Source organism: Amborella trichopoda, chromosome 1 (assembly GCF_054954075.1).
Source record: "Amborella trichopoda isolate Santa Cruz 75 chromosome 1, AtrichopodaSantaCruz75HAP2 v2.0, whole genome shotgun sequence".
NCBI lineage: Eukaryota > Viridiplantae > Streptophyta > Magnoliopsida > Amborellales > Amborellaceae > Amborella > Amborella trichopoda.
Genome location: NC_142336.1, coordinates 690,073 through 703,117, shown reverse-complemented (window position 1 = coordinate 703,117; position 13,045 = coordinate 690,073). Strand labels below are relative to the sequence as shown.

The 13,045-nt window shown below is 32.7% G+C and overlaps 1 protein-coding gene across 4 annotated transcripts in view; it reads right to left on the bottom strand.

Annotated features, from left to right (window-relative positions):
• The window catches only part of LOC18425173 (putative apyrase 5), a 28,337-nt gene that overhangs the window by 13,428 nt on the left and 1,864 nt on the right, over positions 1-13,045 (bottom strand). The window contains exons 2-4 of one of the 4 annotated variants that reach the window (XR_016053857.1): positions 8,142-8,254; positions 7,206-7,308; positions 5,736-5,778 (exon numbers count right to left, since the gene is read on the bottom strand). Coding sequence is in view for 2 of the 4 variants with exons in the window: in XM_011630953.3 (XP_011629255.2) it covers positions 5,736-5,778; positions 7,201-7,308; positions 8,142-8,254 (264 nt within the window). In the remaining 2 variants the exon portion in view is untranslated. Of the gene's footprint in view, positions 1-5,735; positions 5,779-7,200; positions 7,309-8,141; positions 8,255-13,045 lie in introns of all 4 variants that reach the window. The other 3 variants (XM_011630953.3, XR_016053832.1, XM_088864357.1) reach the window with 3 other exon arrangements.

Genomic DNA, 13,045 nt, shown 5'->3' with positions numbered 1-13,045 from the left:
AAAATATATTGAAACCATGAATACGGCTAAAGGAAACATGTTCTTTTTTAGATGATTTAGGTAAGTCTTAGTTAGACAACATAAACTAACATTTTCATTCGAATATATAGGAAAAAGATATGTTAGAAAATCTCCTAATACCAATACATTAAATTCTCGATACAATTCTTACAAAACTACTAAAGGAGAAATAAAATCTAGGCATCCTCCAGAAGATATTATATTAGATGTTAAGGGAACCACTGCTGCCCCGTATAAAAAGCCTTCTGATAATCCTAATATGGAAGGGTTTAAAACAATTATCGAACAACATAAGTATATTAATCTCTAACTCAAATCCATAGGAAAGCAAGCCAACAAAATAGAGGATTTAGTATCTAAGTAAGTTACTCTGAAAGATAAACCTTCATCTTCAAAACACCATCTTCCATAAAAACTACTGCTCCCTTACTTTTTAAACCCTCACTTGAATTACCTAAAAACAGGTTTAGATTACAGCCTGTAAGTTCAGAATTTTTGGATGAAATTATATCTAGATTAGGAAATCTGAAAATAGATGAAAAAGGTAAATCCCTTGATAAAATTCCAGAGACTTCTAATAACATGATTGAAGACATTACTGATGACTGTTCTGAACAAGATATTGACAGTCTAGAGCAAATATTTAAACAATCAATCAACATTGAGCCTGCTGAAATCAATAAAGTAGGATATGGGATTAAAACCAGACCAACAGCTCCTACAAAAATGTATTATCCGAGACCTTCCCCTGTTGATATCCAACATGAAGAAGACATCCTAATGGCATCTGCCATGTATGATGGCAAAGCCATCGTGGAATGGAATTTAGATACTCTCAATGAATATCAGACTCTTACCTTGCTTAGACACATGATGATGTATGCCACAGCTAGCATTAATAATGGAAATCAAGACCTGGATGTGGCCAAAGCAAGTATAGTAGGATTTACAGGACAACTTAGAGGATGGTGGGATAATTATCTTACTGAGCCAGAAAAAAATTATATTGACTGCTAAGAAGCAATACACAAGAACTAGAGCAATACAACCTGACCAAATACAAACAGTTCAGGTTACTGAAGATGAGTTTGTGAATACTCTAATTTATACTATTGCCCTGCATTTTATAGGGAATACAAGTATACTAACTCAAAGACAGTCAGATCTCTTGCAAAACCTCAAATGTCCTACCCTTTCTCATTACAAATGGTATAAAGATACGTTTACGTCCAGACTCCTTACAGTTGAGGACTGTAAAGCTAGTTATTAGAAAGGACAATTCATTGCTGGACTTCCTAGATTATTTGCTGAAAAGGCTAAAAACAAGCTAAAAGCTAAAAATAATGGTGAACTGAATTATGACCTTTATACTCTAGGAGAATTGTCTGCTGAAGTATGTGCCACAAGCCTAGAAATATGTACAGACCTTAAACTCAAGAAACAATTAGAAAAACAAAACCTAACAAGAAAAAAAGAGTTAGGCGATTTCTGTGAACAATTTGATTTTGAATCTATAAAGATAAAACCGCATACAAGAAAAAATCTAAAAGATTTAGGAAAAATTTTCTAAAAAAAAAAAGACAGGTACTGATGAAGATAATAAAGAAAACCTTCCAGGCATAAAAGAAAACCCATCATCTGCAGAAAATGTGGTAAATTTGGACATTGCTTTAATAAATGTAGAACCAAAAGAAAGATTAATAATTTAAATATTGATGAGGGCCTTAAAAGGCAACTCTGTCAGGTTCTCCTAACCTCTAATGATGACTCGGATTCCTTTTTAAAAGAAGCTATTAATATTATTGATGAAGCTGACTCTTCTACTGAGGAAGAATTAGGCAATACTTCTAATTGCTAATGTGATTATTATAAATCAATATGTCTTACGAATGGATTAGAAATAAATACTCTAACCCAGGAAGAAAATATTATTCTGAATATTATTGACAAAATTGAGGATCCTGTTGTTAAAAGAGAAGCTTTACTTACTTATATTTCTAAGCAAAAACCCAATGAAGATTTTCTTGAATAAAAAGATGGTTATACTAAACCCACTTATGAATTTAAAAATATTATAAGTATGATGAAATAAAAGGAAAAATCAAGAGGAACTTCCAAAGATACCACTATGGAAAAATTGAAATATGAAGTAAACAATATTAAGTAAGAAATAAAACAACTTAAAATAAGAATTGAACAGTTAGAAACTCTTCATACAGGAGGAAATGAACCTGTTGTCTCACTTGTGGATGAATTTGAAGATCTGAATATCCCTTTAACTGAAAACAATCATATTTCTGATAAAAATCTGAAAACCTCAACATATGTCAATCTAGTTGATAAAGGTATATCTCAAAGATGGCATACCTATGTTACAATTGTTGTAAATAAAGAATTCAACTTCCAGACCGTCGCCTTAATTGACTCAGGCGCCGATTTAAATTGTATCAATGAAGGTCTTGTCCCTTCTAAATATTTTGACAGTACTACACAAATATTGAATACTGATGATGGTAAGAGAATGATAATTAATTATGAACTTTCTGATGCAGCAATTTACAATAATGGAGCCTGTTTTATACTTCTGTTTATAATTGTTAAAGGTCTATCACAAGCTGTCATACTTAGAACACCTTTTTGAACCTCTTATATCCAATAAAACTTTTAGACCATACAGGTCAGAATCAGAAATTGACGGTCATAAAGTAAAATTTGAATTTATAGACAAACCAAAAATAAAAGAAATAAATTAGGTTCAAAATCACCTGAAAAAGAAATAAAAATTTTTATTCTCCCTGAAAGAAGAAACAAATTATAAAATAATAGAGAAAAAATTAAAATCTTCTATTATTCAAAATGAAATCAAAATATTTTAAGAACAGCTTGAAAAAGAAGTTTGTGCTGATATTCCTAATACTTTTTGGAATAGAAAGCAACATATGGTGGAACTGCCATATGACCCAAATTTTGATGAAAAACATATTCCTACAAAATCCAGACCTATTCAAATGAATAGTCGATTATTGGAGATTTGACAAAATAGGAATTACTTTTAAAATAAAAAAGACAAAAGAGAAAGGAAAAATAGATAGACAATAAATAGATAGATAGATAGACAGACAAATGTGTATATAAAATATATACTATTAATATTAAAAATTGTTCTACTATAAATTATAATAATGATAATTTTACTACTAATAACTATACAATCACTTAATTACTTATATGGGCATATCTGATCGTTATAAAATACAAAATGTATTTATTTTAATTACAATGAAATTAGGAATAATTTTATATTTATTTTACCATAATTTATATTATTCATAAATGTCATAATTTTACCATGGCATGAATTATATACACTTACCAAATTTATAGCATCATCGAAATATTCCTTGCAAAAGAAACTTCATGACAGAAATTATGATTATAATTACAAAATTTACAATACAAAAGGTAAGCTTAACTTATAATTTACTCGATAATAAATATATATTTACTCATACAAGTAATATTAGAAATAGTTATGTAACGATTATTAATTATAGATTATAATTTTCAAAAATTATTAATTAAAAATATAACTATTAAGTTAAAATTATTAGCAAATATTAACTAAAAATTATGGGTGTGGTTTCCAGAAGGTTGCAACCTTAAACAATCCAACTAAGGTGCACCTTCAAATTTTATCATAATATATAATTTTGATGTAAAATGTTATTAGGATTATCTCAAAATCCATTTTTATATCAAATTATAAAATTTTAAATTCCAAAAATGGTTAAAATCAAGTAGATCTATAAACATATGAAAATCTTGAAAATGGACGGTGTAGATAATATGTTGTAAGATGCACTATTTCTGAAACTCAAAATCTTTTTACTTTTCATGGTCATACATCTCGATGTCGAGATGATCAATCAAACAGTTTTTCAACATTAAAACAACCTTTTTCGATGGATTTTTGAGGTGCATCCGTAGTTCTACATTTTAAGGTTGCAACCTTATATAAACTTTTTCCAAAAATTATTACTTAAATCAACAAAATATGATTTCTAACTGAGTATTACTATATAGAACATCATATGGGGGATATATCATCAAATAATACTAATTTAAGTAAGGGATTGTTTACAATGAGACCATTTACCTTTGATACAAGGTGGTCATAATTCCTTACAACCATTTGATGTGAAATTTGATAGCTTGGATGTGTCGTAAAGTTCGAGAAAATGTCTTTTGAAGTTTGAGCTTGGTCAATGGAATAATTGCAGCCACTCAATTTCACATCCAATGGTCATGATTATTGTGAACACATTGTATCAATACTTTCACTTTTAGTAATATTAAAAGTAGGACCCGGTTTCTATGCGACCAAGCCAACATATGTAGAAATGCGAGCCTATTAATAAATCTATTTTTGAGATGGATTTTTGGACTTAATTTTTAAGAACATGTAATCTCTAACATGGAGATCATGAATATGAAAAAATAAGTAAATTTAAAAAACCAGAAATAATAATTTTAGTAAAAAAACATTTGGACCTTTAGTTTCCATTGTTTTTACATGAAACACCTACTTGCATCCATCTTTAATGCTTTACACTTTTTGAAGAGCATATGTAATCATGCGGTCTAGACCGCATGAGACAATTTTCCCTAAAAGTAATGGAATAATTATCCTATAATTATTAATTAAAAATTATAATTTCAAATTATTATTTAAATTTATAACATTTAACTAAAATTATTGGCAAAAGTATTGAATAAAAAGAATGCATGATTAAATATAAAATATGAATATTATTTATGAAAAATAATAGTTGCAGGTTACCATTTCAAGAGGATTCTTTGAAAATAGTAAGCATACATAATATTGAGAGAGAAATTCTTTAAGAGAGATTGTAGAGAGCGAGAGAATCCTTTGAGAAAAAGAGAGGGAAAGAGTATGGAAATGTCTCCAAAATAATAGAAGGAACTTAAATTTACATGTAAGAAGGCATGCATGTTAGGGGAGGGGAGCGAGAATAAATATTCCATGAATATAGGAGAGAGATAAAGATGAAAGAGTGGGAGAGAGAATCCATTGAGAGGGAGAGGGAGATAGAAATATGGATAAATAGTTGGAAAGAATAAACCAATAAGGACAAAATGGGTATAAAATTAGAATTAAAAGTACAAAGTTGAAAAATAAAATGGGCACTTAGTGAAAGAATAACTGAGGTCCTCCTCTTGTTTAATATATAATAGCTATCAAGGAAAAAACTAAAACTGACGATAATCAATGCAGATACAATATACAAATCAAGTATTCCATGAGATATATTGTCTCCGCATCAAATAACGAAGATCAAATTCTTCTAGTACACAAACCCACCGTGAAAACAACATTACATAAAACAACCATGAAAGGAAAAATCTTTTTTTTTTTTTGAGGAAAGGTTAACTTCATGAAAGGAAAACATTAAGAAAATCTTTTGTGCAACAAAGAGAATCAACCATTACTTGGCCTTTTCTTTTAAAAGTCAATCGTTACTTGGTCTTTGAAAATCAAGAAAGAAAAATCACATTAAGATGATACAAAAGTAAAATGATTGGCATGATAATCAACAAAATAGATTGCATCAATCATTATGAAAATTCGTTGTTCTCATTAGATTATAGAATCATTCAATCTTTTAATATCAAGAAGAACTTAAATTGCTTACATAAGTTTCTTCTTCCACTAAAATGTGAATTCCAAGCTGCATCCTGCACAAGGAATGTAGGTCACAAACAGCTACATGATATCCATCATTAAAACATCAAAAAATAACTTTTTCCCCCCCTACAAATCAATACAAAAGTAACACTGACGCACTTCAGTTTTGTAGCTCCCATCATTCTTACACAATACGACCCATTGAGTACAAAAAACATAATAAGTCTTTTTTTTTACTTTATTTTCTCAAACAAATCACATGAAAAATTATAGGAAGGATATAAATGGTAATTTGATATTTTTATATGTAAACACTAAATACTAACAATCACATTTTATAATATTATTATACTGCTGCCAATTTCTAAATGCCATTTTGAATTAAATGATTCAATTTCAGAGACATAGCACACAAAAGAACCACCAATAATCAAAAAATAACATAAATATAATATCTCTATGATATCAAACACAATAAATGCAATTTTGAAATGCTATATAACATTTTGATCCACAAAACTAAACATCTATTGCTCAATGAAACACTCAAACTCAAATGCATATCCATTCAGAAAAGACATGCAGAACCTACCAATCACGAGAACACAAAATGCACACCTAAATTTCCACCACCATCATCACCATGTGTCATCACCATGTGCTAGTATGGACCTTGATAGAGTATAATATTGGACAAGGACTCGTGTGGCCGACTCCAAATAGTTGGGAAAAAGCTCTAATGATGATGATGGTGAAAAATAACCATGTTAAGGTGGGTCCCACTCTCTGTCTCAATAACCATCCAACCTTTACATTGGACAGTGATGACCCTCATGCCACCCATGCAGTCACATGGATTACATGACACCCATATAAATTTAGACACACCATGTAAAGGAGGGAGTTCTTATTTAGAACCTGATCACCCACTGTGGCCTTTGTTACCAACACAACAGAGCCATGAACCTTATATACACATGTAATGCCTAACCATATCACAGCAATCACTTCATTCAAATTAATATGTTCCAACGATTTACTCATCCCCCAAGTCAACCTCTTGCCAAGTAAAGGCCCCTCTCTTCATGTTATTCTTGTCCAACATATTTCCCAACATCATTTAATGATTAATTTTTTGTGCAACATCTTTTTATGATTAACTTATCAATAATTAAGTGATATGACAAGGGCGCATAATACAGGTCAAGTTACAAAGGATGGAGGATAATCTCAAACGTAACACTATCCCTCTTGAACTAGGCTACAGAAACAGCATCATCATTGACTTCCATGTGAATAAAGAAATCTCTAGAATCTTCAAACGTGCCTTTAAATTACATAGAAAATCCATGTCGCAACGTGTAGATTGCATAAAAAATATGAAACTTAATCATTCTATTTGTTAAAAAATCCAGAAGAAAAAAAATCACGACAAGCTACTGAAGGAAAGCAGCAAAATTATACAAGCAAACCTGACCAAATTGAAGCAAGCTGTGGCTGTAAAGATTATATGTGACTCCTGACACTTTCACCGTTCGAGAAAACTCCAATGGAATTGGTTCCCTCGGAACAAAAGTGACCTGCAGAATAACAATTCCGTCGACAAAACATACAAGTCCAACTTTATTCTTGGCCAAAACAAACATATTCTATAATGGCTCAAAATTCACCCACAGGCAATATATTAGAGACAAATTCCTGAACACTGTTAAGGCAAGGTAGCATGAAGCTTAAAGAGAAAAAAAGGTTGCCAGAATACAACAATAATCTCCATTTTCTCTATATGAATATTTTCTGTTACATCATTGCCTAGAAATGAATGGAATAGATTGCTCTCTGCAGAAAGTCATATATGAAGAGGAAGGACGGGTGGAAAAAACATGGACAGGAGACAGGACATATGGATTCATGGATGGGCAAGTGGAACATATAAAGAAAGAGATATGATAAATAAAAGAAGTGAGAAACTGTGGTGATATGTTTCAAGCACCTCGGAGCATGAAATGGCACTAATATCGAAATGTTACACCAAATTAAATGCAGAGTTTGACCATTAAAAGCCTCAATTCATGTAAGATCATACTTGTGCATCAGTTTTTAGGCAAAGAAATCACAGTAAACAATCAAAAAAAAAAAATGATAAATCACATATTACAAGCAGTTCACCATGATATGTGGAATAAAACAACCAAAAAACTCGAAATTTACTGAAAACTCCGATAAAAGCATCGCAAAAAACACAATAAATTATACAAGATTTCTCCCCTCTGTTGATTGTGAGAACATTAATCTTTGAAAAAAAAAAACTTATTCATAAAATTTAAACAACATTTTCATGCAGTGTGAGTAACATTAGGGGAACGATAATAAGAATCCGTCAATCCATAGGGCTCAATAAGGATAGCAAACAAACCTCAGTAGAATCTTCTCCAAGTTTAATTATCCCTGTGGTCCTCTGAGGATCCCCTCCCAAGGTTCCGAGAGCATAGTTTGCAGCAACCCAAGTATAAAGACCTTCATCAGGGCCTGCACCAGGACCCTAAAAATCATAAGGATCAACGTGTCACAAGAAAATGCAAGCTGCAAATATTTCTGGAAGTCTAAAAAAAAAATGCATGAAAAACTTGTGATCGCATACACATGTTAAATAAATGAAAACCTTGTGATTGCATACACATGTGAGAGGTTTTGGAGCTTAAAGAACCGAATTAAGCCCCAAGCATGTGAGTGATCAGAACTTCCCAAACATGTACTTGAAGCCCTAAAAAATTTCAATCTGGAGAAGGTGCCTTACTTTGTTTTTTATTCTAAAGGCAACAATGATCCTTTCTGAAAGGGACTCCAAAAAGCACAGTCTTACACAAAGTATCACCACTCAATTTATGAAGCATTTGTGATACACATATCATATAACTATTAACTTCATAGATACAGACCATAGGCTTTCCCTGTCACAATATTTCAGAGACTTTCTTTTATTCACTCCATCTACTATTTCCTCTCATTAGTTTCTGTTTCTTTTTGATAAGTTCTTTCTCTTCTTTTTTGATAAGTACTATTTCACTAGAGTTCTTTTTTCCTTTTTTTTTTCTTTATTTTTTTTTGGGGGGGGGGGGGGGGGGCAGGGGGCATGGGATTCAAGCAACCTTGCAAGAGGATCCACCCAAGCACTCTTTCCAACATCCAACCACCAGCACTCAAATATTCCTTATAATTTGTCAAACCACTCACATATTCCAGCTTCACTTTTTTCCTATAACATAAAAAATACTAATTTTGGCACAAATTGTCAATATCCATGCTTAAAGTTCAAGTTCTGGAGTTATTACCAGCAAACACTCACGTGAGGTATCATGTAATGTTGCTACCAATTCACAGTACTTGGAAATTCATGGCGCCTATTAAACATTGTTTAGGGTCTGTATCTGTCCATTAAGAAACATGCATTCATACATTTAAAAATGTCAAGATCTACTCAATGTTTCAGGTCAATAATGGATTAGCAAAACTCATCTTTCCATGTTTATAGATACCATAATTTTAAGACAAATTAATTAACATACCCTTGTAGTCAAGTTGAATAAAGGAAAATTCTTTACAGTAATAGAGCCCCATTTTAAGAACGTGAATCAACAGAGACCAATGCCATACGAAGCTGTTTTCAACTTTCAAGCATCTCCCCATGCACATTATTCAGTATCTGTCCCTCACATCTTCAAGTTCTCACACTCAAAATTATTTTGATGTCTACTTCTAACAGGATCACTTGAGAGACTATTTTGTTAGTGCATATTCACATTCAAGCCCTTCAAGGTGGTCCCCTAACACACCTCTGGATTCTAACTGAACTAATCTCAAACTATCCTTAACAACTTACCCAAGTAATATCTGAAGTAATATAGAGGGTGGGATGTTCGAGTATACAATACTTGACTTGTGAATGTAATTTAAAATTTTACAACCAATATATAAACATGCAAAGGACATCCACAACTGTTACAAATACATGACAAACTATTTGTAAATACACTTTCACAACTGTTACACTTACAAAGTACACCAACTTTTGACTCTAATATCACTTGAAAAAAAATACAACCAATACATACAAATGAAAGTGCAAATACACTTCACAGCTGTTACACTCACAAAGTACAACAACTTTCGACTCTCATATCACTTGAAAAACTCAAAATTACAACTCAATGAAGTCCCTACATAAAACCTCAAGCACTCGCTGTATAAAAAAATCAAATTACAAGCACTCTTACATAGACTACACATGTAACTTTGCCATCATCGAATACACATCACTAACAACACAAATTCAAAGCTCAATGACTCACAACTATTATGAACTTAAAACCACAGTGAATAGAGTACCAAAATTGCAAAGGGGAGCCAACAATTGAATCCTTAATGCCCGGATTACAAATTGGATCTTTTAGGAACCTACTATTGTCCCATAGATGAAAGCACGGATGGCTCAAACTCAAGGGCCTACTCACTCACACCAATGGGAAGCTTGAAATCACTAATTCACCACTTTATATTGTCCAAAATGAGAGAGAGAGAGAGAGGGATGTAATTTTGAGGCCCAAAATGGTTTGGTAAAGCTTAGAAAATCAGCTCATAAGAAACACTAGTTATATGATAATGTAGTGAAGTATATAGTTGCATAACATCATACACTTTTATCCAACTCCAATCTCCAGCTAATAATGATTAAAATGCCATGAATATTCACTAATATTTATGAAAATAAAGTTCCAAATCTCGTAAAAAAATAAACAGGGGTTAAAGCTCAAAGGTAAATAGTGTCTAGTGATAGAAGGTGATGACTACACAATGTATACTTCAAAGTATACATGCATAGTATGAGGACTATAATGGGTCACCAAAGATTAATGAAATGTAATTAAAATATTGTTACAAATGATGAATTACAACAAGGAAATAAAAAGGATAAGGCAAGAAAATGAAAGAGAATGGATGAGGTGATTACCTTGAAGGAGTAGAACTAGACACCATGAGATTTGGCATACACCATCACTATGACAAGGAGGTTCGCCAAAGAAAAGGGAAGAGACTCAAGGAACGTAATTCTCTCTCTTATTTCTCTCTCTACAATAACTCAAAAGTGTGTAGAGAATGGGGGTGAGCAAGGGTATTTATAGCTGTGAGGTGGTGAGATATTTTGGGTGAGTCAATCCTAACCAATGATGTTTTTCATCTATGGCTCATGAGAAAACTTTGATCCTAGCCACACACCCATATCTAGCCATCAAGATCAATAGATGTGATTTGCACACCACTATCACTCCATAAAACCCTACCTAGATTAGCCATTTTACCAATTGTTCTTATCTCATAAAAGGTTTTCTTATAAGTCCTTTAACCATTCCATAATTAACCATAGAACTTTATTAAATAATAAAAAATCATAAGGGTAGGAGCAATGTCGTAATGGTAATTTGAAAAAGGTATTCCAACTAGGACAATATCCCATAGATTGGTCAATCACAATGTGTCATTTCATAAACTTCATATTGACTTAGCCAATGAGATAATGACACAGAAAAAGCCACTTTAAATTCATTTTCTCTCATGGATTAGGGTTTAAGCCAAAATATCATGTCTAGCCTTAACCCTTGGCATATGCTATTCAATTCACATGTGTCAAATTTCTGTGTGACATAATAATTTGACTTAAGTTATAAAATAAACTTTTACTTGAAACTATACAACTTAAGTGACCAAATAATATAATTCTAAAAACAAGACTCCCACTTGTGATGACATCATGATGTGTCATCAGTGTGGGGATGACATAAGAGCCACGTGGCCCACCCTATGGCCACTTGGGTGGCACGTGGGACCACCCCACAAGCTGTCCTTCCTTGGAATTACCCCCGAAAAAATTTAAAAACCACATTTTGGATTTTGAAAAAATTCCAAAAAAAATCTCAAAAATTCTCAAAAATTCCCAAAAATTTCCTAATGATTCCCCACCATAAATAAATATTTTTGCATCATAATAAAATGGGACAATTGGTAAATGAGATCTCTAAGCTTAGATCTAAGCATTTGAGTATTCTATTGGACTAGTCCAGAATGGTGGTCCACTTTATCTCATAATGACTCAATAGGCCTATGTTCTACAATTTATGGCAAAGACACATAATTTGGCATCATCAAAGTCAACCCAATCAAGCTTTCCATCACCCGATTTTCAATGGATTACAGGTGCACCCCTGTGGGATATATAAATGCTCATATACAGGGGTCCTCTCATGGCACATGTGCACTAGCTCTTCTTAGTTGGATCAAATATTAGAAGAGTGGCTTTCCATGTGACTGTGAGTGCACATGCCGTATGGTGGTCTCCTGTCAGCGTACGGACTCATGTCCCATAAGTCATGACCACCCCACACAAGGCCAATACTCAAAAATTACTCAAGTTCTTTTATTCTTTTTGGATCTCCTAGCCCAAGCCAATCACACTAACCATGAGGCATACTCATCAACATAGCCCTGACTTGGAGGTGACCCTCACACCTCCCCAAGAGATTTCTCTCTTTTAAATTGTAAAACGCTCATTGGCTCATGTACTCGAGATACATGAATATGAGCCCCAGTGCATCAAGTACTTAGATTCATTCTCAGTCACTCCCACTGAGTGAGAGAATCTTAGATTTAAAGCCTTGAAAGGCCATAAATCCAACAATATTTGCTCAGCTGAGGTTGCAAATTATAAAAGTTTTCAATTTCAAAATGAGTAATGATCCTATGGGACCCTCCCACACCCATGTGTGTAGGACCCTAAAGGATCACCATTAAATTTGGCACAGATCTCTAAAAAAGTCAAGTCCCACACCCATGTGATAACTTTTCTAGAGATTTGTGCCAAATTTAATGGTGATCCTTTGGGGTCCTACACACATGGGTGTGGGAGGGCCTCATAGGATCATTACTCTTTCAAAATTGTTTCAAATTTAGATGAAATAATAGGATGATAGTAAGATCGGCTCCAGCACACACAAGGGCAAAGCCAATAATCTATAGTGTATCATAATGCAACATGTTTAATGACTCAGGTTATGGGTTACTTTCTAAGACCTTCTCTGTCAGTCAGATACAGGAAATTTCACCAAAGTTCTTATCCAGGATTTTGGCCAACTCCCCCTTTATTCGACTAAGACATCAATTTCTCAAGACCCAATTCAGCCAGAAAAAGGGTTTGAAATCCAAATTTTTGTTTCACCACAACATAGATTAGAACCATGAGCCACAATGAGTAATAACATCATAATAGAC